Source organism: Saccopteryx bilineata, chromosome 9 (assembly GCF_036850765.1).
Source record: "Saccopteryx bilineata isolate mSacBil1 chromosome 9, mSacBil1_pri_phased_curated, whole genome shotgun sequence".
Lineage (NCBI taxonomy): Eukaryota > Metazoa > Chordata > Mammalia > Chiroptera > Emballonuridae > Saccopteryx > Saccopteryx bilineata.
The window spans coordinates 19472547-19499459 of record NC_089498.1 but is presented as its reverse complement, the minus strand read 5'-3'; the positions used below and the strand labels follow the sequence as shown (position 1 = coordinate 19499459).

The following is a 26913-nucleotide window of genomic DNA, read 5'->3' as shown; positions in this document are numbered from 1 at the left end:
TGATTTAGCACACTTCTGAGCTCCCTCTGGATACTGGTCAGGAATGGAATCTTTCCCAGAGACCGCCATGTAGCAGACAGGCAGCCTGAAAACATCCAAGTTTCCACGTCTTGTGCTGGAATCAGGTGTTGCCTTCTATAAGTAGAATGCCCTGGGCCATACTACAGTCACCTTTCTTTGCACTTCAGATGTGTCCTTTGGACTATTAAGAAACAACAACTGCATTCCCTCCTCCCTCCCACCCCATCTTTTCTCTTCCGTTCCCCTTCCCTCCCTTACCCATTGCACTTTTCCCGCTCTGCTTGAGGGTTATGTCACACCTCAGCAAAAGCCAAGCTGTACTGCTCTGGCTTCTTCCCACATCGCCGGGCAATGATGGCCAGATACAACATGAGGAGGGCCACCCAGTAACAGCCATACAGAATAGCCCCAGACACTAGGAAGGCTAGCTCCGTCTCACTGAACAGATCCTGGCAATAAGCTGTGTACGCCAGTCCTCCCAGAAGGACTGCTACCCAGATGGACACAGGGATGAGGCCAATGAAGTTGACCACAATGGTTTTTCGGCCAGAGGTACCCCAGCCAGACTTGTTGATGGTAGCAATGGCAAAGATCTTGGCTGGCAGGAGACTGGACATATAGAGAAGGGAGTAGAGGGACATGAAGATCATCTCTGCATTGCCCCGAAGGAAGCAGGCATAGGTGGCCTTGATAATGCCCACCAGCTGCACCGTCAGCAGAAAGAGGAGAATGTTCCAGATGCGGCCACGGTAGAAAAGCTGTATGACTGTGGCAATGAGGAAGAAGGGGAAGAAACCCGTGACCACTGATTCGTAGGTCATCCAGAGGTGGTGCTTATGGAACCACAGAGAGTTGTAGAGCCACTCCCGGAAGTAAGACTTGCTCCAGCGGGTCTGCTGGTTGAGCCACCGGAGGTACTTGGTGGGAGTTTCTGTCAGGCACTTGGAGCGTGCTGTGTATTTAGTCCTGTAGCCAAGGCTCAGGACGCGGTTGGTGAGGTGCCGGTCATCCCCAAAGCTGCACTTGCTGCCTAGGAACTTCTGATGGTACCAATCTTCCAAGAACTGCTGGAGGAGGCTGTTGCGGTACATGCCCAATGGCCCGCTAATACACTGCACACAGCCAAAGTAGGACTGGCAGGCCCGCTCCACGTTGAAGGCCATCCAGTACCGCACACTGCTCAGGAAGGAGATCCATGAATCATACTTGTTGAGGATCTGTAAGGGAACCATAGACACTGGGCCTCTTCACCTGAGACATGAGCCCCAGTAGACAGACACCCGAGATCATGAAGCCTCCCTACCCTGAGTTCTGTAGCCTATCGCTCAAATTCCTGGCCACCAGTCCTAGCCCAGCCAGAGCTGGGAAACGGGAGGCTCAGGGGAGCCAACCTCACCCACTCTCCCCAGCACTAGCCCCAACTTTCCACTGTCCTCTGCACAGATTGTCCTAGTGCAGTGACTCCAGCAGTCAAAGCCACCTTCAGTCTCAGGAGGCAGCCTGTGGCAGACAGAAAGCCTTGTGAAAGATGTAAAGAAGCAACACCCTGCTGCCTGTCCTGACCCTTCAGTTTAAAAGCTTCCTGGGAAGACCCGGCATGTTGCCTACAGTACCCTCTGGAAGGAGAGATTGCCCCTTATCCTGACCATACTACCTCGAGCTCTTCAGAGCCACTTACCTAAGAGCAAGGGTTTCTCAAGGGTCTAATTTTGGAGGTGCCTGCTGTGCCACCAGCCAAAAAGGAAGTACCCTTCAGGATTAAAGGCCTCAGGATTCTGTGCCCTCCTGGGAGCATAGGCTCTCTATATACCTGCTAAGTAATCCCCCCCCCCCCCCGTTTGAAAAAGAGCAGGAAGGAGTTGAGTAGCAAGTGAGCCCTTGAGCTGTTAAGGAGGAACAATTCCCCTCACCACCACCACCACCCCCAGAAAAAACCACTAGGAAGTCAAGATGCCCATTTTCCAAACATATCCGATTGGATTAGAAAGCAGAACAGGTCCTGACCCCACCCCCAGGAATCCTTGGTTACTTCTTACTTGGACATCTCCCCCAACTCCCCCTACTTGGGGGTCCTCCTCCAGGACTCGAAGCATCTCAATGGTGCATGCTGGATCCAGAACAGTGTCAGAGTCACACACCTGCAGAGGAAATGGACTGTCAGCCCACTTTGACCTCGGGCCACTTAGGGCCTGAGGCACATAACCCCCTTTCATATGGTTCACTTCCAGCCACTGGCTAAGAGATCTATGCCAAATGGAAGGGGTGAGACAAGTAGCCAAAGAAATTAAGGAAAAGGAGAGACACCAGGCTTGACGCCCCTAGGCTGAGAGAAACCCAGGAGTCTGCCAGTGCCAGACCTGGAAAGGGAGAAATGTTTAGTACTGGACAAGACTTCAAACTCCATGAAGCCATGCTCCTAAGAAACGATCTTAAAATGTTTCTCTGGGTCCTTCGGAAGAAAGAAAGAACATTGAAATCAGATGATAGGGGCTCTGGTCAGGGCACATACAAGAACAGGCCAGTGTTCCTGTCTTTATCCCTTCCTCTCTCTCTCTAAGTAATTTTTTCTTTTTATTTTTTATTTTATTTTTTTTAATTTTATAAGGCACACTCTTAGGTAAGAGGTGCTTTTTTTTTTTTAATTCATTTTAGAGAGGAGAGGGAGAGAGAGAGAGAGAGAGAGAGAGAGAGAGAGAGAGAGAAGACAGAGAGAGAGAAGGGGGGGAGAAGCTGGAAGCATCAACTCCTATATGTGCCTTGACCAGGCAAGCCCAGGGTTTCAAACTGGCGACCTCAGCATTTTCAGGTCGATGCTTTATCCACTGCACCACCACAGGTCAGGCAATTTTTTCTTTTTTTTTAAATCAGATGATAGGCACAGTGCCTAGACCAGGGCCAGCAGACACTCCTCAGAACGCCAAGCTCTTGCCAGAGGCTACTGCCCAAAACTATCCCATAGGATTTTTTTTTTTTCCTGAAGCTGGAAACAGGGAGAGACAGTCAGACAGACTCCCGCATGCGCCCGACCAGGATCCACCCGGCACGCCCACCAGGGGGCGACGCTCTGCCCACCAGGGGGCAATGCTCTGCCTCTCCGGGGTGTCGCTCTGTTGAGACCAGAGCCACTCTAGCGCCTGGGGCCATCTTTGCTCCAATGGAGCCTCGCTGTGGGAGCGGAAGAGAGAGACAGAGAGGAAGGAGAGGGGGAGGGGTGGAGAAGCAGATGGGCGCTTCTCCTGTGTGCCCTGGCCGGGAATCGAACCCGGGACTTCTGCACGCCAGGCCGACGCTCTACCACTGAGCCAACCAGCCAGGGCCTCCCCCCATAGGATTTTTAACAACAGGGTCTTCCCTGTTTCAGCCTCTGGCCTCTTGGATGATCTACAGCCCAACTGGAAAACATACCTACCCAGTCACAGCCCCCTGTCCCCCACTAAGCTAACATGGCTGCCAGCCCTTTGATACTCCCTTGGCTGAGTCTCAGGTCCCAGAACAGTAGGAGGGCCAGGGGCTGCTCTTGCCTGGATCATACTCCGGGTGGGCATGGGGGCTTTGGCAGCAGCTGCCTCCAAAACCTGGATCAAATCCTGTCCAGCTGCCTTCCTTTCCTAGAGAGGCTCAAGGTCTGATTCTAACAGGTAGCCCCGTTATTAGTTGAATCTGGGCTATGAACATTTACCATGGTGGCTGACTCATCTGTTTTCAACAAAATTACTGAGATGGTACAAAAAACCCACATAACTATTGGACAGGGGAATTGGTTTCCTGACCTCTGATGGAGCAAAGAACAGAGGAGCCCAAACCCTGTTCTGCAGAAGCCCCAAATACTTTTACTGAAGGTGCTGGGTGAAAGCCATTAGCCTGTAAGGAGGGGCTGGGGCGGCCCCCACACTCCAGCCTACCCAGCTTTCTCTCCATGTTGGAAGACGGTGACCAGAGACAAACAGCAGAAGGCTGAGGGGGAACCAGGCAGAGCACTACAGCTGCTCTTTCCACTGACAGTCTTACATTCTGGCCCAAGCTGAGAAGGTCCCAAGGAGCCTCCTCAGCTTACAAATCAAGCTTCCCAGTGCTGCTGGTCTCATGGCTTTCTGCCCTGACCCTAACCCATTCTTTAAGAGCTTAGCTTCCTTCCTTCACTCCAGGAAGGTCTTTCTAGGTGAGCAGAGTTAGGGAAAAGTTCGAGTTCTTGGCTGCCTGGGTTTCTCCACTGCCTGGGGCAGGGTTATCTCCCACAGAGGGAAAGACACACCCTCTGCAAGGCTGTTGGAAGACGGGCTGAGCTCCTCCAGGGCTGCCCTAGGCAGTAGTGATCCCAGAGCCTTAAGGAGCAAGGTTCGCTCAGGTATGTGAGCTCTGGTACATAGCTGCTAATGTACCAGAACACACAGGCAATGGTCAGGGAAGGAAGATGGTTAGTAGAGCAGGTTTGGGTGACTCCTGTGCTTCAAGGGTGTGAATGACAAAGTCACTGTGGCTTGAGCATGTGCCAAGACTCAAGGGCTTTTGGCCCTGGCCAGTTGGCTCAGCGGTAGAGCGTTGGCCTGGTGTGCGGGGGACCGGGGTTCGATTCCCGGCCAGGGCACATAGGAGAAGCGCCCATTTTCTTCTCCACCCCCCCCTTCCTTCCTCTCTGTCTCTCTCTTCCCCTCCCGCAGCCAAGGCTCCATTGGAGCAAAGATGGCCTGGGCGCTGGGGATGGCTCCTTGGCCTCTGCCCCAGGCGCTAGAGGCTCTGGTTACGGCAGAGCATCGCCCCCTGGTGGGCAGAGCATCGCCCCTGGTGGGTGTGCTGGGTGGATCCCGGTCGGGCGCATGCAGGAGTCTGACTGTCTCTCCCCGTTTCCAGCTTCAGAAAAATACAAAAAAAAAAAAAAAAAAAGACTCAAGGGCTTTTGCTAAGCCTTCTGAGTCCCCAGAAAAGTTTCAAAGGCCCTTGGACCCTAGGTGAACTACAGAATCAAGAACTGCCTGTGGCAAGTTAATTTTAGGTGGGTTCAATATAGAAAATTTAAATATTGGAGTACATAACATGCTGTCAGAAAGACTGAGTTAGTATACAGGTGGGCTGCCATGACAGCTATTACTCATTTAGGCAGTGGGCAGAACCCTCCAGCAAGTACTGAGAAGGGCAGAAATGGGAATGGACAGCATGTATGCTGGACCAGAAACCTGGGGTCCTGGGGATCAGTTTCTACTTGGTACTGAAATGCATGAAGCTCTAATCAGTTCTCTTTAGATTTTGTTATTTTAAAACTGGTGTCAGTGAGCCCTTTACTGGAAGCAAGGCAGGGTCTGTCATGGTTCTTGCCCTGCCACAATTGCTGCAGTCAAACTGGGATAATTTGCAGTTTTTCCCTCCACATTACAGTCACAAATTTGACACTGGGAAGAGTAGGACTTTTTGGTCCATAACTAAAACAACATCTGAGAGGTTTCAAGCATATGTCTTGCTCTTCACCACACTTCTTTATGAAGAGGCTCAGCCCCATGTTGCTAATGGTGAGGCAGTATTGCACAGTGAATGAGAGCAGATGCGAGACAGTCTCCCTGGGCTCAAATCCTGGCTCTGGATCATGCTGCTGAGTGATATGAGGCAAGTTACTTAGCCTCTCTGTGTGGTTCACCTTCTATGAGTGGAGATAATAATAGTACTTATCCTCAAGTATTAGGAATAGTAAAAGAGTTAACATGTAGGAAGAGCTTACAACAGCGAAGTAAATGCTATACATCTGCTAGCTATCATTATTATTAGGACAGAAGTCACAGAGTTAAATAACAGCAGAACCAGGATTCCGTCCCAGGTCTTTTTGACCCCAGGACTGCTGTTCAGAGCCATTATGCCTGTTGCCTTCTTAAGTGCAGAGGAGGGATGTGCACGACACAAAGGATCTAGATTGGACCTAAAACTCCTGGAGGAGAGGGTATGCCCAGCTGGCTGGACACATCCACACATCCACACACACGTAGAGAAGGACCCTTACCTGAATGTAGTCCACTGAATCACCGAGGGCCTTGAAGGCTGTGTACATGACCTCTCGCTTGCCTCCCCACTTCTGCATGATGCACGAGAAGGTGCTGGTCTGCACCACGTCCCGCACACGGTCCATGCCCTCCTGCAGGCTGGCCTCCGTCTCGCCCTCACCCGCCTCGTGGAAGTTGCTGCGCCACACAAAGAAGCTGGCTTGGTCAGTGCCGCCCAGCACCTCGTGAAAGATATCTAGCATGTAGGCATCCTCTTGGCGATTGCCGTCCACCACCATGACCACCTTGAGGTTGGGGAAGGCGATGCGCTGGGCTGAGCGCAGACACTTGCGCAAGTAGTCAGGGTCCTCCTGATATGCAGCGATGCACAGGGCCACTGAGTGGCGGGGTGGGGTGGGCAGCTTCAGTGGCCGGCCTGCCTGCCTCATGTGCCGGTGCTCCAGGAAGGCAAACAGGCTCTGGATGAGCAGATGCAAGCCCAGGATGGCACCGTACAGGCCAAAGGACAGGTAGTGCTTTTCTGTGTGGATGAACTGGTAGCCTGTCACGTAAGCTGCCAGGATGCCACCCAGCACTGCCAGGGCAAAAAGGCTGGTGCCCACCACACGCAGGGCTGTCGTCAGCTGCACCGGCATCTGGCGGGAGAGGGCGGGGGATGTGGGCGTCAGGCAGGAGGCAGTGTCTCCAGTCAGGGTGAGTGGAGGCATTTTCTCTGGGCCTGGCCCAGATTGGGAAATGGTCCACTAATAACTATTTCCACTACTGAGCATGACCGAGACTATGGCCTTAGAAGCCAGACTAGTCAGATTCAAATCCCAGCCCTGACACCTACCTGTGTGACTATATTAATTCACGTAAAATGTGGACTGCATCCTCTTTGAGGGTTAAATGGGTTACACATGTACAGCACTTAAAGCATTTATCGTTAGACAAACCAAAGCTGGAGAAAATTACGCGATACTTAGCTGGGGGATGGCAGGACTGGGATCTGCCTGACCCAAAACTTTTTTTTAAATTTAGCCTGGCCTGAGGTGGTGCAGGGTGCTGGTACGAAGCCCTGGGTTTGCCTGTTCAGGCCACATAGGAAAAGCAACTGTTATGAGTTTATGCTTCCTGCTCCTCCCCACCCCTTTCTCTCTCTCCTTTCTCTAAAATCAATGAATGAAATCTTTAAAAATTTTTATTGATTGTTTTACACAGAGGAGGGGGAGAGTGAGAGAGAGAAGGAAAGAAAAATTCAGTTTGTTTTTCTAGTTGTGCATTCGTGGTCACTTCCCGTATGTGCCATGTATTGGGATCAAACCCACAACCTTGGTGTTTCAGGACTAACTGACCAAGCAAACCAGCTAGGCCAACCCAAAACTCTTAAAGGCAAGCTCAGTAAGGATGAGCCTGATGCACATCTGAGCACACAAGGGAGAAGGGAGGAAGAGGGACAAGGAGGCAGCCAGTGCCTGAGAGCTTCACCTGCGCTGTGCCCAGGGGGGCTGCACTCTGGGAGGGGACTGTGCTAGTAAAGCACAGCCACCGGGGAGGCCCGTGAAGAAGGGAGAAACTACAGGAAACATAAAGAGGTGCCAAGGGAAAAGAAGAAGAAACAGCTTCCCCTTCTCAAAAGAACAAAATCAGTAAGAAAGTTTCCCTGTGTTCTCTGCTTTCTCATCTTTTTCTCATTTCCTTGAGAGTCAGGAAAGAAAGGGAAAGCAACTGGGAAAGGCAGACAAGGGAACGGAGGGGAAATGAAAGCTGGGGTGCGGACAGCTCTCCTGGAAGCCCAGCTCTCAGCAGGCACCGAAGGGGAACTGCAGCAGCACTGCAGCTGCCTGGGGAGGGTGGCTTCCTGGGAAGTCCCATCGACTTGGTCCTAGTGCCCTTATTGAAGCTCTCTGCTTGTCCCCTCGCCACTGCTATACACATGCTGCCAGATTTCATTTGCAACAGTCGGGGCTCCTAGCATCTGTAATGTTGGAAACAGCTGTGCTTTAGTGAAAACAGCCTAGGACTAGACAGACACCAGAAGACTTGTGCTTAAAATGGGGCTCTACCACCTCCTAGCTGCCTGACCTTGTCCAAGTTCTCTGAGACTAGGTACCCCCCCCCCAACTGGGGCCCTAATGGTTTCTTGCTCCATAGGTGTCAGGTACATAATTTCCCTAAAAATGGAAGCACTTCCAGCCATGAAAGACTACTACCCAAGTGGAAAGGCTGACTGCAGAGAGGGGAATGTCTGATCTAGAGAATCCCATTACCACCACCACCCATCCTAGACAATGAGGTCTCACTTCCAAGCTTGCTCCAACTCGAGGTCTTACTGAAACGTCCCCTGAGCCCCACCCCTATACAAACACACCTTCTTGCCAGGGGAACACGCAGTCACTGCCTAAATCAGACTGTGGTTCAGGCACCAGCACCATTCCAGGAGCTTCAGTCCGGAAAGTGCTGTTGGCAGCTTCGCCTCTCCGGGAAGCGCGGCCTCCGGGCGCTCTGCCCCACCGTCCCCGGGAGCCTGCCGCGTGCTTCCTCTGCAGGACTCCTTGCCTTCACTGATCCCCATCCCACCCCCTCCTAGCACGCGCCTGTGGCCCAGGGGCCCGGAGACACTGCACCCACGACCCAGGAGCGCCTCGCGTCCCCCTTTAGAGCTTACATGCAGAGGGGGCGCTGCGAGCACTGCGGCCGCCTGCGATCTGGGAAAGGGCAGAGGGCTCCGAGGCCAGCCCAGCAACCTGCCAGGCGCTGGAGCCCCGCCTCAGCGCAGTGCTGGAGGCGGTGCCCGCCAGGTTAATGCAGCCGGGAAGGCACTCGCCACGCTTCTAACCCCCGCCTGAGCCTCGCTTTCAGGTGAAAGCGCCGCTGGCCACACCCACGTGCCGGTTTCCCACGACCCAAACGGGAAAGAACGGAAAACCCGAGGAATCAGTCGGACCAGGCCCGACTCATCTCCCCGGAACCCCAGCTACCTTGACAAAGTGTGCCTGCAGACAAAGGCGACATCCCCGGTGTCGTCAGCTCCCTCCTTTCCCGGGTGGGACCCCACACCCGGCACAGGAATTGAAGGCACTACCCCGGCACCCCCTACCCTTCCGAAGACCAAGAAGATCCTGTAGCGGCTACACTGTGTAGCCGGTGACCTCACGAACAATCAGGCGCCGGTGTGGGCTCTGGCTAAGGTGCCCCTGCCCAGATGGGGGGCCGTGTCACCCCAAGCCAGCCAAGGGGAGGCTAGACCGCCTCTCGCCCCCGCACCACCCCTACCCTCTTCGCTCAGAAAGGATTCACGGGAGCTCGGCCCCCTAAGCTAATGCGCACCCAGCTTCAAGGGCAATGGGTTAGGAACGATCCCTAAGACCGAACCCCTCACCACCTCCCGGGGCCGATGGCAGGTGAAAATCTCCAACCAAGGACGCACACCGCCAGTCTACCCCCGAAACTTTGCGGGGCTACCCAGTCTGCAGCCTCTCCAGCTGACAGGTGTGCCCTGCTGCGGGGCCCACACGCGGCGGGATGGAAACTTGTGCGCGGGGCGGGGGTTCTTTCCTCCCGGCCCCTCCGAGCTGGCAAGAGATGGGGAGCTCAGGCCCGCAGATACGTGCGGCCGTGGCCCTGCTGACCCGCAGGAATGCGGGCGTCACGCATCTTGGTGCCTGCCAGGACAGGTGCGAACCCACGGGCGGGCGTGGGGGAGGGAGAGACTCCAGCCAGCCTCGTGCCCCGCACCGTGGTCCTTCTCCAATCCATTCACAAAACAGGAGCCGCAAGGGAGGAAGGGAGGAGAGACTGGAGGAGGAGAGGACGGAGGAAGAAAGGGAGGAGGGGTCAGTGGGGAGGGGGCTGCAGGACCCGCCGCCAGGAAGCCTGGAGATGTCGCAGCCCTTAGCCCGCCTCCCGGCGCTGGACGAGGCACCCGCATATCCGGGGGAGCCGGTTGGAGTCCTCGGTGCACCCCTGGAGCCCGGCGCGTCCGCATCCTCTGAGTAGCCCCAGTGCTGCCCGCCCCTCCGAAGCGGCCAGCCGGGCCCGCGCTCACCGTGCCGCCCGCTGCCCGCGCTCCGGTGCTCAGCAGGCCCTCGGCGGCTCCATGCCCCTCCTCCCGCTCCTGACCGCCGCCGCCGCGCGCTCCGACTGACTAGAGCCGGCCCCGCCGAGACGCCTTTAAGTACCGAGCGCGTCCCCGCCGGGAGAGGCGCCCTCCTCCGGCCCTGGGGCCGGGAAAGTTGGGAAGAGTGGGAGGGCTCCCCCGAGGGCCGCGAGGGAGAACCCCTTCCTGGCTTGGACGAAGGGAGCTCCACGCGGAGGGCCGGCGCTAAGCGGAATGCCGGGTCCCGCGTGGACGCGGCTCCTCTGTTTTGCAGAAACTCGCAGTCTCTGCGCCCTCGGAAACTGGGTTCCCCCAACCCCACCAAAGGCCAAGGTCCTCCGGGATCGCCTCGGGTTCAGCTAGCTGCGGAGAGGGAGGCGGTCATTGTGCTCAACATAGAACCTGAAGCGTTGTTAACTTTTAGTATAACCTATGGGACCTTCCAAAATTGTTACTCTCCGTCACCTCTCCCCCGCGTCCAGCTTTCTAAACCTGAAAATCTACTCACCCTGCAAGCCGACAGAAACCTTCCCCTGACTTTTGCACGCGAACGGGCTGTTCCCTGTTCAGGGTACTCCCTAAAACCAAGATAGCAGAACCTTCCTGGGGTGAAGGGGCCGCTCAACATTGTTAAGTGTAAAAGGCTGGTCAAAGAAGGTGTTAACAATTATGACAAGCTTAGAGTTGAATTCCGCAGTGGGGCGCTGATGAATTTAAGGTTGTTTGCAAAAGCCGCAATTAGTCTTGCAAAAAACCTTGGAAGTTCCAGCCAAAACCAATTCCTCCTCCCTGTTTTACACCTTTATTCCCGACATCCATGACCTCTTAAATTCCCAACTGACTTTATTGGTGGTGTTTTCCAGGTCCCAAAAAGTTGGTGCTAGTCTTGAATGAAGTGCGTAGTAGTTAGCAGGGAAAGGAAGTTTAGAGCCAGCTGAACACACTCAGTTTCTCTTTTATTAAAAAAAAAAAAGTTTTTATTAACTGATTTTACAGAGGAAGAGAGAGAAACATCAATTTGTTGTTTCACTTATTTATGCATTCATTGGTTGATTCTTTATGGAACCCGAAACCTTGGTGTATGAGGAGGACGCTCTAACCAATTGAGCTACCCAACCAGGGCCACACTGAGTTTCTCAATTTTGGAAAAACTTGAAGAGAACTTATAATTAAAGACTAGTAGCCTGAATGGTGGCACAGTGGATCGAGCATCTACCTGGGATGCTGGGGTCCTAGGTTCGAAGCCCTTAGGTCACTGGCTTGAGTGCAGGATCACCAATATGATTCCAAGGTCCCAGGCTTGAGAAAGGGGTCACTGGCTTGGCCTGAACCCCCCTGAAGGCACGTATGAGAAGCAATGAACAACTAAATGACACAGCTACAAGTTGAGGCTTCTCATCTCCCTTCCTGTCTCTCAAAAAAACAAAACAAACAAAGAAAAAGACTAGTAAAAAAGCAAATTTACATGTCCTTCAAGCACACCTGGAACCTGAGTTGCAGTCTACAATCAATCTGCTTCTGCAGAAGTCTTAGGGGCTCAGGGAACTTACTTGCCTGCCCAACAGCACTCTCTCTGGGTCAGGCAGGCAAAGACCCCAGCACACCTACTCCACTCACCCCCTGCTTACAAATATCAAATCATTTTATGCTTTTGCTTGAGAAGAAAATGATGTGATACATCATTTAAACATACTTTATTATGTGCTTCCTAAAACTAGTATTAAATCCACAATGGCAATGTGTTTTGAATGTAAGACTGACCCTAAAAATGCACAGGGAGAGAGAAAAGCCCTTAGTTAAGAGGAGACTTCTGGAAGCAGACAGCCAGTTCTGCCACCAGCTGTGTGACAGTAACCTCATGGGACTGAGTATCTACTTCACAGATAGGTTATGACCAGGACTGAAGAGACTGGCTGAGAGGAATGCTCAGTAAATGGCATCTGCTGTGTATTCTACATGCCCGTCCCTCCAGATGTGACAGGAATTTCAGAGATCAGTGTTGGTGACAAATCTCTTGTCTTGACTACATTATGGTCTTTTTTTTTTTTTTCTGAAGCTGGAAACGGGGAGGCAGTCAGACAGACTCCCGCATGGGCCTGACAGGGATCCACCCGGCATGACCACCAGGGGGCGATGCTCAGCCCATCCGGGGGGGGGGGCATCGCTCTGTGGCAACCAGAGCCACTCTAGCCCCTAGGGCAGAGGCCACAGAGCCATCCCCAGCGCCCCGGCCATCTTTTGCTCCATTGGAGCCTCACTGCGGGAGGGGAAGAGAGAGACAGAGAGGAAGGAGAGGGGGAGGGGTGGAGAAGCAGATGGGCACTTCTCCTGTGTGTCCTGGCCGGGAATCGAACCTGGGACTTCTGCACGCCAGGCCGACGCTCTGTCACTGAGCCAACTGGCCAGGGCCTACATTATGGTCTTTCAGAACCCTGGGCCACCTCCTCCATATCCAGGGGCATCACAGAGCCTGCAGTTGCCAGAAATTAGCTATCTAACCCTACTTCCCACCCAGATTTTCAATCTGTAATATTTTAGATTAGGGAAAACAAGTAGGGACTAGGCAGAGACAAAATGAGTGCCTCAGCCTACTAGGCAGTGAATAAGTCCACTTAAAGGAGATGTCCCCACGAGAGGGAGGGCCCAGCATACCCAGGTATTCTGTTGTCAAGAGAGGCCAGAAACCCATATTTCTACGTAAAATCTCCTACTTTTTAAGTCTGAGAAGCTAATTCCAATGTCAAAAATATATACTCCACAGGCCAGGCAAAAGTGTGTCTGAGTCATCACCAACCAACTGGCTGCTTGTAAGTGACCTGTTTAGAAGCATAAGGAATAGAGCAGCCAGTTTCGAAAGTTCCTATTTACCCTTGGGGCAACAGCAACAGGACTTCTCCAGTGCCTGGGGCTGTTCCAGGATCACCTCCTGTTAATTTCGAAGGCTCCATCTCTATCAGCTGGCTATCTCACTCAGCTGGCTCCAGGGAGTTGTACAGGTGGTGGGCTGCTAGAGCACAATTAACATCGTACATGAACAATGGGTCCAGTTGCAACACCATGAGAAAACGCTCTGCCCAGACCAACTAGATTGCCTGAGGGAGTAAATTATCTTTTTTCTGATTTGCAGGGCCAGAGACCTGGTGTTATCAGGCAGCTAGAAGCGTCTACCTTTGTGGCCAGGCTATGCCAGGAAGGGTTTGTAATTAACATCCAGTTTTCAGTGCCCTATTTACATACATCTCTTCAGGAGGAGCTGGGTAGGGGAAGCTTTAAGGAGCTGATACAATAAAATTCAACTTTATCTCTGCTTACCATGGGGGATTTAGAAAGAGACTAATTTCGTGCCCAGTCACTTAAAAATGTGAATTCAGATGTTGTGAATTGGTTTTTTACTCGGGCTCCAGAGGATAAGCCTCCCTATTCAGCTCAGTTGTAGCACATTTGTGCTTTATTTCAACATTCATTTAACAAACTCTGAAGACCTGCTCTGAGCAGAGAATGGCACTTTGACACTGGGAAGTTTCAGGCTTGTCCCTGCCATCTAGCTCATGGTCCCCAACCTTTTTTTGGGCCACGGACTGGTTTAATGTCAGAAAATATTTTCACGGACAGGCCTTTAGATTGGGACGGATAAATGTATCACGTGACCGAGACAAGCATCAAGAGTGAGTCTTAGACGGATGTAACAGAGGGAATCTGGTCATTTTTAAAAAATAAAACATCGTTCAGACTTAAATATAAATAAAACGGAAATCATGTAAGTTATTTATTCTTTCTCTGCGGACCGGTACCAAATGGCCCACGGACCGGTACCAGTCTGCGGCCCGGGGGTTGGGGACCACTGATCTAGATGGTCATCCATTCTGAAGACAAATTATACTTGAAAAACTAAATCCCCATACAAGGCAGTTTATAATTAAATGTTGATGAGAGAATAGAACCAAAAGAGTTTGAGGATTTTAGGAAGAGATTTCTGTAAACAGAATGAGCTGGCTGTGTAGGAAGGTAAGAGCATTCTAGTTGGGAAAAATCACTGAAGAACGGGAGCAGGTAGAGGAATGGGTGAGGTGTGTTTGAAGGGCCGTAAAGAGAGGCCTGGATCAAATGAGAAACTTACATTAAAGAACTTGAACAGTGCCTGTTATATAGGAAATGCCCGAGAGAAAGTCTAGCTGCTGAGGAAGATGCTAGAGACAGATTCTGGAAGATCATGAATGACCAAATAAGTAGTTTGGATTAAAAAAAATTTTTTTTTAATTTATTGATTTCAGCAAAAGAGGAAGGGAGAAGGGGAGAGAGAGAAAAAGAGAGAAAAGACAGGAGCCATTCCTGTATGTGCCCTAACTGGGAATCAAACCAGCAACCTCTGTATTTTGGGACGATGGATGCTCTAACCAATCGAGCTATCTGGCCAGGGCAGTATTTTGGATCTTATTGGGTAGATGATTGAGAACTACTGAAGACGTCTGAGCAAGGTAGTAATAGAAAGTATTACTTAGGGATGGCTGAGCCAGTGGTATTTTGCATTAAGGACCAGGAATGGAGTGTAGGAGACCTGTTAGGAGACAGATGAACCACAGCAGAGGGCTGAGATGGGACTGCAATGAGATTGCTTGTGCTGCCTTCAGGAAGAGGAGGTGGGGGCAGGCAGTGTCACTATCTTGGGCACAAGTGAGAGTAGAGGTGGAGGAATACCTTCTACGGTTTGGAAGGTTGAAAAGACCTTTTTCATAAGTTTGGAGGGTTTTTGAGGTAACCAAAGCTCACATTTTCACAAAGATTTCACCTTTCCACTAAATTTCAAATCCAAACTCACGAAATGTCCAAATATCAATTTGCACCAATAGGAATCTGTCGTTCAAGCTGTCTTGTCATCACTGGTGCTTGAAGCTGCAGGACAAACCCTGCCAGTAACCAGGTGCTGCTCTGCTCTGCTGGTCTCTTAGTGCGTGACTGGGCGTGGCAGGGGAGGAGGGATAGTCTAGCTTCTCAGGCTGCCCCCCTTCTCACCCTCTGACCTCATGCTTCAGTGCTCCCCCATGGCATCCAGCCCACAGATGCTAGCCAAGCAAAGCAGAATGGAGGATGGCAGCCAAGCAGCCAGGTCTCCCCCTAATCCATCCATCCAATCAACTTCCCCTGCGCTGACTACAATCAAAACCTCTCAAAGCTCATGAAGGTGAACTTAAACTGGCCTCCAAAGAGGAGCAGGTTATGTCCCCAGCTGACTAAATAGGGCTCTCTCTTCAAGGCAGCTTAATCTGCAATACTAGTTAATACATAATTCAAAGTGGAAAGTGTGTGCCTTGACTACAGCAAGGCATCTACTACCAAACAAAGTTGCCCTTTCATAACTTTGCCCTCTTACGGACAAGTACTCTGTAATCAGTCCCATTTCTAGGTGCTGTGTTTGAAGAAGCAGGTGTAAGGACTTTTCTGTCCTGCAGTTATAATGGTGAGATTTTAACTCCAGTCTCTCCCTCTCTCTCCTTGGATGGAAGAATCAATTTCATGTCAAATTAAGGAGTCTCAGCTCTGCAGTAGAGCAATCAGTCCCTACTAAGGGGTCAGGTCCTTATGCTGGCTTGAAGGCCAGGGTTAGGAGGGCACATCAGAATGATAAATGAATATTAAACCAGACCTGGAGATGCTTTTCTTGGAATCCTGAACAGAGAAAGCTTTCTGGCCATCTTTCCTTTCTCTCCCTCCTTTAGGTGAACGCAGAAAAGAAATGCGGGCAGTTTTTAACTATAATCTACTGTCTTCATGGAATGTTGTGTTCAGCTAATAAAAATTATGTTCATGACCCTAGGCTGGTAGCTCAGTTGGTTGGAACATCATCCCAATATGCCAAGGTTGTAGTTTTGATCCCTGGTCAGGACACGTACAAGAATCAGCCAGTGCCTGACCGGTGGTAGCGCAGTGGAAAGAGCATCAACCTGGGACACTGAGGACCCAGGTTCAAAACCCCAAAGGTCACTGGCTTAAGCATAGGCTCATCCACCTTGAGCATGGGATTATAGTCATGATCCCATGCTCACTGGCTTGAAGCCCAAGATCCCTGGCTTAAGCCAGGAGTCACTGGCTCAGCTTGAGTCCCCCAGTCAAGGAACATATGAGAAGCTATCAATGAACAACTAAAGGCCTTGGCCGGCTGGCTCAGTGGTAGAACATTGGCCTGGCATGTGGATGTCCCAGGTTTGATTCCCGGTCAGGGCACACAGGAGAAGTCGACCATTTACTTCTCCCTATCTCTCTCTTCTTCTCCCGCAGCCATAGCTCAATCAGTTTGAGCACATCAGCTCCGGAGGCTGTGGATGGCTCCATGGAGCCTCCACCTCTGGAGCTAAAAATAGCTCAGTTGAGGGCATGATCCTAGAAGGGCAGAGCATTGGCTCCAGACGGGGGTTGCCAAGTGGATCCTGGTTGGGACGCATGTGGGAGTCTATCTCCTCTCCTCTCACTTAGGAAAAAAAAAAGAACAACTAAAGTGATGCAACTACGAGTTGATGCTTCTCATCACCCTTCCTGTCTGTCTCTCTCTTGCTAAAAAAAAAAAAAAAAAAAAGAACAAGTAGAACAACAAATTCATGTTTCTGTCTCTCTCTAATCAGTAAATAAAAATGAAAATATATGTTCAGCCTGACCAGGTGGTGGCGCAGTGGACTGAGCATTGGACTGGGATGCAGAGGACCCAGGTTCGAGACCCCGAGGTCGCCAGCTTGAGCGCGGGCTCATCTGGTTTGAGCAAAAGCTCACCAGCTTGGACCCAAGGTTGCTGGCTCGAGCAAGGGGTTACTCGATCTGCTGAAGGTCCGTGGTCAAGGCACATATGAGAAAGCAATCAATGAACAACTAAGGTGTCGCAACGAAAAACTGATAATTGATGCTTCTCATCTCTCTCCCTTCCTATCTGTCTGTCCCTGTCTATCCCTCTCTCTCTGTCCCTGTTAAAAAAAAAAAAAAAAAAAAAAATATATATATATATATATGTATAAAGAGCATATATATATGTTCATAAAGAGAATGTAGGGGCCTGACCTGTGGTGGCACAATGGATAAAGCATCAACCTGGAATGCTGAGGTTGAGGTTGCTGGTTGGAAACCCTGGGCTTGCCTGGTCAAGGCACATATGGGAGTCAAAGCTTCCTGCTTCTCCCCCTGTCCTTCTCTTTCTCCCCACCCCCCGCGCCTCTCTAAAATGAATTTTTTTTAAATTAGAAAGAGAGAACATAGGGATGGAGACTTGACTGGGGGGGGCAGTGAACACAAAATGCAGTGTACAGATGATGTGTTGTAAAATTGTGTACTTGAAACCTGTATTTTTGTTAATCAGTGTCTCCCCAACAAATTCAATAAAAAGGAAGACACGAGTGTGTAGAAACAAGCAGAAACACTTACAATGCAATATTAAATAAACAAGGCAGGATATAAAATTATGTGTGAATGACTACATTTACTTTGTTTTTGTTTAAATCCTATGAATTAAAAGGCAAGGGAGAAGTTTACTCAGATAATAAAATCAGATTTGTTTGGGTGGTAGAACAATGGATTTTTATTTTTATTTTTTGCCTTTTTCTCTGGGTTCTCCAAATTTTCTATTAATATGTATAATGATATTATAATAAAAAGATATTTTGAAATGATATGAATTGAGTTCACAGTATTTCCTTCTAAGTTGGGGCTGGTAAGGTACAGCCTATATCATAGATGCATTCGTGTGAAAAGGGTTTGGCAACCTCGGTCTACAAAGAAAGCAATCAAGTTGGGAAGGCCAGGATATAGGATTAGTGGTAGCCAAAACTTGAGTACCTTGCTTTATTTCAATCCTTCCCACTGTTCCTTTGAAAGAATTTCAAAGAAAAGGGGGGAGTATGTAGAGCTATGCTAGCTCATCCAGCACCTTTGAGTGAATTAGAAAAAAGACCCCTTCCTCCTGGGAACACAGCCCTGAACCAGGCACACCCCAGCCTGGCGCACCCCAGCTGGTGGCAGCCCCTGCAGTGATCCTGGGTAAGGGAGGGAGGTGCACATAATCACATGCTCTGTGAGTACCCTGAAAGGATGCTTTTCCTGAAAAAACGCATTCCAAGAATGATGATGTCAACAGCACTGCGCTCCTGCCCAAGGGAGCTCCAGGAGAGGTTCTTTGCTTTGGGTGTTGAAAACCTACCCTCTCTGCAAGTACCCGTGTGCACATCCACTCCTGCGCATGCACAGAACTCGCCAGCCACTTGCTCAACACACAAGTGCACACTTTCCCAGGCCTTGATGGAACACAGTCCCAGTCTATAGTCACAATCCCGGTCGCCAGATCAGCAGGAGGGGAACAAATCGCTTAAGGTAAACTTGTTCCAAATTCATTTGGCTCTTGTTACAATAACATCAATGACAATTCTTAAATGTTCTGGCACTTCTGCTTTATGTCCTCTTTCTTGATTAAAGACATCATTAGTCACTGTCACAGAGGAGGTCCAAAGCTGGGTCCTTCATAAAAGCGATTATAGAAGAGCCAAGGGTAGGAGCAGTTCCCATTAGCTCCTTTGTGGGAGGGACCCCCCCCAAAGTATGTCCTGCTATCAGACTTTTTTGCTAGAACCCACCCCACCCCCACATACCTTCTTTTCTCACCAAGTAAGCTAATACAGTGGTTCTCATGTCTGGCTGCTGCATATAAGATTTTAAAAAGCCGGGGAGCTCTTTAAAAAACACTAATGCCTGGACCTTATTCCAAATCAGTTTAGTCAGGATCTCTGGGAGTGAGCCCCAGGCTTGAGTTGTTTTGTTTATTTTGAAATTCCCTAGGTGATTCTAGTATGTATCCAGCATGCAGAACACATCCTGAGGATTCTCCTCAGCTGCGACTTGGAAATACATTTCTTCTGGCAGGAGGTGCGCAGCAGAGAGCCAGCCGGAGTGTACGTCTACCCACCTTCCTCTAGCGCCTTGCCTGCCACACCTGTTTCAATGAACTGACCTTAAAAACTTAATGAACCAATGAGCTATCAAGCCAGAAGGAAAAAAGGAAAAGGAGAAAGGATGCTGATGGAACTGGAAGTGAGAAGGGAGAGCCAGGGTGAAACAGAGGCCAGACCAGCCAGAAAGGCGGGGTCCGTCCCCAGAGCTCTTCAACCTACCTGGAACTGGAGTGATAGCATCTTTTTGTTGGCAAAGGTGCTACCTGCTTTTTCCGTAGAACTGGGGAAAACCCAGCCAGCCCTTTTCAGTGGGAGGACACAACTGCCACAAATGACCTGGATTAGCTTTTATTTTCTGAACACAGAGCTTCAGTACTTTGGGGTTTTCCTACTCAAGGATGAGTTAGGGTAGTGGGCCTGAGCTGCAATCTTTGGGGACATGGGGTCCCCAGGACTATCTCTCTCCCATGGTCCTGGCCTTGGCCACGGAAAAATATCCACACGCTGGAGCCCCGTGCTTTGCAGTCTCTGAACAACACTGATACTCACGGTTTCTCTGGGGAGTGGTGCGGGACTCACCCACGCCCAGCTCTTTGAAGCTTCATCAGCACCACCATTCTTTTAGTAAAGCCTCATTGCAGGATGGCTCTTCCCTAGAATTAATATGGTCACCGTAGGTTTTGAAGTTTTGAAAATAGTATGTGGTCTAATAAAAGTTGTACGTGTGAAGGTGTGTGTGGGGGAGGTGAGGGTGTGGGAGCTCATTCAAGTTCTAGAGACTCTGGAAGTGCGGAGCAGGTGGCTTCACTCTCCTCTCACCTGGCTGCCTGTGCGTGTGATGACCTGGGCCGTGTATCAGGAAAGCCCCCGCCCCCTAGCACTGTTCTGAATGGGCTTCAGTTCTTCAGGCAGACAGTGAAGATTAAATCTTACATCATTTAATAAATCACTTAAAGGCCCAGGAGCTCTTCCTGGTTCTTCAGGGTACAGGGTGCTCCTGCAGCTCCCAAACCACCCTGCAGACCGCCCGCTTCTTTTTTTTTTTTTTTTTTTTTCTGAAGCTGGAAACAGGGAGAGACAGTCAGACAGACTCCCGCATGCGCCCGACCGGGATCCACCCGGCACGCCCACCAGGGGGCGACGCTCTGCCCACCAGGGGGCGATGCTCTGCCCATCCTGGGCGTCGCCATGTTGCAACCCTCCTGGGTGTCGCCATGTTGCGACCAGAGCCACTCTAGCGCCTGAGGCAGAGGCCACAGAGCCATCCCCAGCGCCCGGGCCATCTTTGCTCCAATGGAGCCTTGGCTGCGGGAGGGGAAGAGAGAGACAAAGAGGAAGGCGCGGCGGAGGGGTGGAGAAGCAAATGGGCGCTTCTCCTGTGTGCCCTGGCCGGGAATCGAACCCGGGTCCTCCGCACGCTAGGCCGACGCTCTACCGCTGAGCCAACCGGCCAGGGCTCGCCCGCTTCTGATATCAGCGACTCTCACCCTCCACCAGTCCCTCTCGGTGAGGGAGTTAGGTGCTGGCTAGCTGATTAATATTAATAACTAGTAAACAGAGGAGAAACTTTCTCTGCTCAAGTGCCCTCACGTCTCCCTTTTCTTTCTCATCTCATTTGAAAGAACTTGCCTCTCTGGACCTTGCTTTCCCCTTCTGGAAATGAGGGCCATTAATTCAGTCTCATTTTTCTCTCTCAAAGAATGGTATGGAACAGAACTCTTAAAGTAGATGTGCAAGAAATTAACAGTTTAAATTTCCGTTGTTACCATTCTGAAAATGAAATCTGAGAACTGAAACACTGCTTATAGGAGATGAAAGGATAAAACAAAGCAACAGCCACAACAAACAAAAACAAAAGGGGACGTTTCTGGGCTCTGATTGGAGTTCCTGGGAAGGCGTGCCACATTTTCCATGATGCACACACACACCATGGCTCCTGGAATCCTCGACTACCTTAGCCACCTGGGAAAGAAGAACAAGGCTTCAATAAGCAGTTTACAAAAGCAGGCGGGCTGGGGAATGTAAGCAAATCTCATCTACAGCTACCCTGTAAACTACAAGGGCAAACACAACCTCTGGTGTCTGAGTCTGGGTTTTGATGTTCAGGGACACTTTCTGGAGTATATGAGGGCTCAAGTTTAATTTGATATAAGTGGTCCATTTAAACAAACAAGGGGAATCACTTATATTAAGTTTTTACAATTTGGAAACATAGTATCTATTGGGCAGCAGCAAAGCACAGTGGTTAAAAGCCCAGCTTGGGGAGCCAGACTGCCTGGGTCCAAATACTGGTTTGGCTACTTCTCACTAGCCGTGTAATCTGGGGCAAGTAATTAGCCTCTTATGTGCCTTAGTTTTCCCATCTGTAAAACGGGATAATAATAATACTTGCCTCCCAGGCCCAGTGTGAGAATTTAGTGGGTTAATATATGTCAAGTGCACAGAAGAGCAGAATAACCTCTTTACAGTGTTAGCTGATTATGTACAGGGTTATAGAACTACTGCGATCATTCATTTGGGTTTTACAGGGTAAACAGACACTTTGAGGGGCCCTCAGACCCTATGTCCTGACTCTGGTTTGGGAACTGTCATTCTACACCCATGGAGATGACACACCCTAACATTAACTCAGGACAGTCTTAGAGCTGAGAGTCTGGTGACAGTTCTTTTTTGCAGAGCTGCAGGGGCTCAGGGTTTCTCTCCTGGGTGAACACTTGTAAGCCCCTAACTAATACGAGTAGCTGGCATATTGTTGCTGGTGCATGTACTTGCGAAGCACGTTATTGTGCTCCTATTGGCGGTTTTGGTGCACAGAAAATTCCAGCCCCTGAAGATTTCCTAGTCCTGAATTAGTTAGAAGATGCTGTTAACACTTTGCTGTGAAAATCCAACCTGCACTTCCTGGGTGTCAAAGCCATGTCAGCTGAGGATGGGGGATGAAGATCAGAATAGACTTTTTGGTGAACATTTTGGTACTAACATTTAAAATGTTCATAGCTTTCTGCTCCAGCATTCCAACCTCTTAGGATTTATATCCTATGGAAACACTTCGGTACACAGAGTTATGTTTAAGAACCACTGAAGAATCACTGGAAATTAGAAACAACTCTACAGACCACCCAGACAGATGCTAAAGCAACTGCACCTCACCTGCATGGCGGAGGGCGTGCCCCCGTCACAGAGGTAGGGTCTGCAGGCTCCTGCGGCGTCTCTCAGGGGTGCGACTAAGGAAAAACAGCTGGGACACTATGGTAGAAAACACATTTTTGGTTTTAAAAGCAGTAATATTTGTTAGTATTCATTTGGGAAAGGGTGAAGGGAAAGGAAGCTCTGGAGGGTAGACACCAATCCGTCAGTGGAGATCTCTGGATAGGAGTGAAGGTGAGGTTGTAGGAATTTTTCTTTCTCGTTACATATACATTAAATTTGTTATCATTCATAAAACATATGTATCAGAAAACACACACACACAAGTGCCAGGGCACTCGTACCTGAGGGCCCCCACTTCTCAGTGCTCCCAGGGGGTAGGGGCCGGCACAGGGGCTTTGGCAGACAGCCTCAGGATGCGTCACAGAAATGAAATGACTGCATCCTGGGACCCAAATGGCAGGACTCCCATGTATATATTAGCCCCAATGTGCTTCCCAGCCTGGGCTCTTGTTGAATGGCTCTTGCTTCTATAGCCATTTAGTGGGGAGAGGCTCTGTTATATTCAGCAGATGTTCAAAAGAGTCTGGCTTGGACCCAGGAGACTTGGGGCCAGAGCCCACCAAAGGGGGATAACAATAACTTGCCTCCCTGTCCTATGATGTGAGAATCAGACAAGCTTATGGATTAAAATGACTTTCCAAACTAAAGCAGACACAGAGCAATTGATCACTCTATGCCCCACATGGGCTGCAGAGGGGCGCCTGGGGGTGGGGGGCAATCCCTGAGCCCTCCTGGTGGCCCCTTCGAATTAGTGGGCATAGCCCCATCGAGGACTGATGGCGAAGGGCTGCTTCACATGCCAGCACGTGAGGGCGTGCTGAGCAGAGCCCCTGGCCCTGCCAGGACCATGGGGAGGGGGTGGGGGGGGGGAGGACGGCAGCCAATATTCTAAGAAGACAGCTTCCCAACCCCCAAGCACCTCTGGGTTCCAAGCAGAGTGCATGGTGTTGCGGGCGCTGCGCACTGCAGTGAGGCTGCTGCGTGTGACTGCAGTGCCTGTGGCTGCAGCACTGGCTGGAGGACACTGCTGGGCCCTCAGAGGTCATGTCTGCTGAACAGAGGAGCAGGGGAGAAGAGCCCCCGTGGTCATGGAGCTGTGGCTGCCTCTCACAGCCCACCCTGAGCTCAGCTCCTGTTTCTGACTCTCTCCCTGGCTGCTGAAATTCTGGCTGATATTTTGGATTTCTGTGCAAAAGGACTGCAGCAGTGCATCCGGTTTCTGCAGATCAGATGAATCATCCATCCCCCAGTTCATTCCTACCCACTGCTGGACTTCCAGGTGTCTCAGCCACCCTCCACTGCAGCAAGCGCGTGACAGTCCCGGGCCGGTGGCAGGCAGTGCCCACTCACTCGCCCTCTCACTGACAGGGTCGCGGCACAGGGGTAGACTGAGGGCACACGACACATTCGCTTTTCTCTTTCTTCTTGGACCAATGAGGAGACACTGCTGCTGCCAGAGGAGAGGGGGTGGCACAAAGGGATAGGGGTTCACGGCTTCATTTTTATTGAGACAAACAACGTGGCTGGGAATGCAACTCCTTTTGTTTATATGTAGTTCCTGTTTTACAGAACTTATCATCTTGGCCTCAAAGCACCTTCCAGAAATAAGCTGAAGGGTCTTCAGGTGGAACTAGGTCTGTCGCCGTCCCCCAGGCTCAGAGCAGTTAACAAGGCCTGGGGTGACTGGCACATCACCTCCCTCCCTTCATCTCTTCCCTTTCCTCTCACTCACTCTGCTCCGGACACACCTCCAGACACAGTCTCACCCCTGGGCCTTTGCACATCCGTTCCACTGCCTGGGATGCCCTTCTCCCAAATATCTTCATCCTCATTCCTTCCCTCCTTCCAATCTTCACTCATATACCAACTTCTCCCTGAGGCCTTCTCTGCACAGGTTACTAAACTTACAGCTCCCATCCCCAGACTCTCCTCAACCCCCTTCCCAACTTTATTGTTCTCTACTGTCTTTAACACCATTTGACCTTCTGTATATTCTATTTATCTTTTTAAAAAAAACAACAACAGATTTTCTTTATTGATTTGAGAGAGAGAGGAGTGAGAGAGAAAGGAGGGAGAAGCAGAAAACATCAACTCGTAGTAGTTGCTTCCTGTATGTGCCTCGACCAGGCAAGCCCAGGGTTTCGAACCAGTGACTCAGCGTTCCAGGTTGATGCTCTATCCACTGCACCACCACAGATCAGGCTATTCTATTTATCTTATTTATTATCTGTCTCCTTCCACCACAAAGAAAGGTCCCTCAAAGGTAAGAGTTTGGTCTGTTTTGGTCACAGCTGTGTTTGTAGTGTCCCTGATGCAGCATCTGGAACACAGAAGGTGCTTAATAAATTGTCTATGATTTGCTCCCCTACCCTCTAGTCCCTGGCACTTCGGCCCTTGCATGTGGATGGGTGGGCAGAGTGGAAAGAAGCCGTGAAGAAGGTGAAGAAAGCAGAAGAATATTAGGAAATACGGAAAGTCATATGTGTGCAGAGAGGACAAGGAACAAAGTGTGAGTTGTAAGTTAAGGGATTTCTGATTAAACAACAGAGGATTGTAGAAGATCAGGTTTGTGCCAGGAAAGAGGACCAACACAGCAGAAAGGGAAACTCTCTGGAAGGTCCAGGAAATCCAACCCGAACAGTCAATGCTTGGGCACAACTCCTGGGGTTCAGCTGCAGCCACAGCTCTGGTCCGCCTGCATGTCCCCTGCCACAGTGCCATCCTCTGTAGGCCCAGGAGCTGTGGACAGCAGCCTGGAAAGAGGAGGGAGAAACCAGAGAGGGAAAGGGGAGGAGGGAAGGCGCCAAGCAGAAATGCGAGGGGTGGGGAGGGGTGAGCCAGGGGAGTCTGGGCAGCAGAAAATACTGAAGGTGAGAGGCCAGAACTTCAGCAGGACAGCTGAGGGAGGGGACAGGAGGGGCAGGAAGAAGCTGTCCGTAGAGGGAGAAAAGATGGGCAGAGGTGGAGGAAGCCTGAGTGTGTGGTTATTTTACAGAGCCAAATGCCCCACAGGCCTGTGCAGGGAAGTGTCACCATTTTACCTGACATCTGCCCCGGAGTTCTGTGTGTGTGTGTGTGTGTGTGTGTGTGTGTTTATTACTCTATCGTTCTCAGTTCTTGTATTCTTTCCCAGAGATGGATGTAGATTTTATATATACAAACTTGAAAGAACTATTTAATAATTTGGAAACTTTTAGTATTTTGGTCATGTTTAGGAGGGTTACATTAAGGTATCTTCCCCTTGAATTTGGTAACAAAGTAGAAAAAGTCTCTCTGAAATTGAATCCACCAATAAAGGACAGATAGATGCTTTTTTGCTACTTGCCAAATAAGTCAAATTAAGAGGCAATTTATATATGGAGACGCAGGGACTAGAATGCTTTATGAGGCATCTCCTAGGAGACTATGTTCTTAGACTACAGAGTTTCTCAGTCTCAGCAAGGTGATCAATTAGGATATGTCTTCAGAATCAGGATGCATTCAATGCAAATGAAGTTAAGTTAAAGCAATCATCTAACATATTCAATTTGATTATGTGAAATAGGTTGTATGGAGTCTAGTTAAAGGAAGGTCAAGAAACAAGAATTTTTTTGTGTATATCCAGCTGGTCTGAAGAAGATGCTTCTCTAATTTGAAAGCCCCAATCCTGATTTTCTAGATAGCCTTGATATTCAGAATGAAAATTAACGCAGCTACCCTAGCTCAGTGGAAATACTCCTTAAAAACCATCTCACTGCCTTTGTTCTAATTCTTTGCTCACTAAGGTAATTTGTCATTCCTGTCTATAAGTTGACTTCTTAAAAGGAATGACCACCAGAAAGGCTCTAAGCTAAGAAGCATGTCTATAATCTGGCCAGAGAGAATATCCGGTTGTTAACTGGCAAATAGGCGAGCTTGTATGTAGATCCGTCAGCCATCTGAGAGTTTTTGAAAATTGTGTTCTGGTTCTCCTGGCTTTGGTCACCCCAGAGAGAGGGGATAAAATCCTGTGTTAAAATTCTGTACCGATCCCTCCAAAGCTGAGGACTGATCAAGGAGCTCTGGGTTAGCCTTGTCAAGGTACTGACAATAGGGAAGGCTTTTTGAAAAGTCAGGGTCTCCCTTTTGTCTCCTAGCCACAATCAAAATTCAGTGGCAAAAATATAGAAAGGGGATACCACGGTGCTACATCTGAAATGATTTCTATGAACCTGGCATCAGCTCACCAATATGCAATGCACTTTCCAGCACAGTTAGTAACTAACCCAGTAAGCGTTCAACTTTCTAAAGGAGCAGAGAGGACTGAATGCAGGGTGTAAACTCTCTCATCTGAGATGTTTGCGGCTCTTTTCTCCTATAATCATGGCAACTCTATGCAAACAGCAGCAGAGGGAGTGAAACACAGGGCTTACCCTTCTTCTCTGGAAGATGCAACCAGCCTGATTCTCTTTCTGGAGAGCACATCTTCCTTGACACCATAGCTTTCCACCTCGACAGCACGGGACCAGATTCAGACCTGTTTTTCTTTCCAGCCAGGGCAATTTTATTCCAGTTTGCATGTTGCGATAACAATTTCCTTCCCCTACTACTACCTGCAACTTCATATTCCTATTCTGAAATGCCCCTTGCCCAGAGACAGAAAGCCACCTGCAGGGTCAGCCATATTACCAGCATCAAAGAGGCTGTGGGGCCACCTGCTGGGAGGCTTGAGCACTGCTCTGGC

The 26913-nt window shown here is 50.1% G+C and overlaps 1 protein-coding gene across 2 annotated transcripts; it reads right to left on the bottom strand.

The window, feature by feature from the left end:
- Positions 1-297: 297 nt before the first annotated feature.
- HAS3 (hyaluronan synthase 3) lies at positions 298-26794 on the bottom strand. 2 transcript variants are annotated; one of them, XM_066243185.1, is made up of 4 exons: positions 26603-26794; positions 6005-6640; positions 2058-2159; positions 298-1238 (listed from the first exon to the last, which is right to left on the bottom strand). In XM_066243185.1, exons 1-4 carry the CDS (start codon positions 26792-26794, stop codon positions 315-317), a joined length of 1854 nt encoding a protein of 617 aa, XP_066099282.1. In that variant the 3' UTR covers positions 298-314. The 2 variants fall into 2 exon arrangements, with proteins under 2 accessions (XP_066099282.1, XP_066099284.1); XM_066243187.1 differs by lacking the exon at positions 26603-26794 and adding an exon at positions 10033-10120.
- Between the last annotated feature and the right edge of the window lie 119 nt (positions 26795-26913).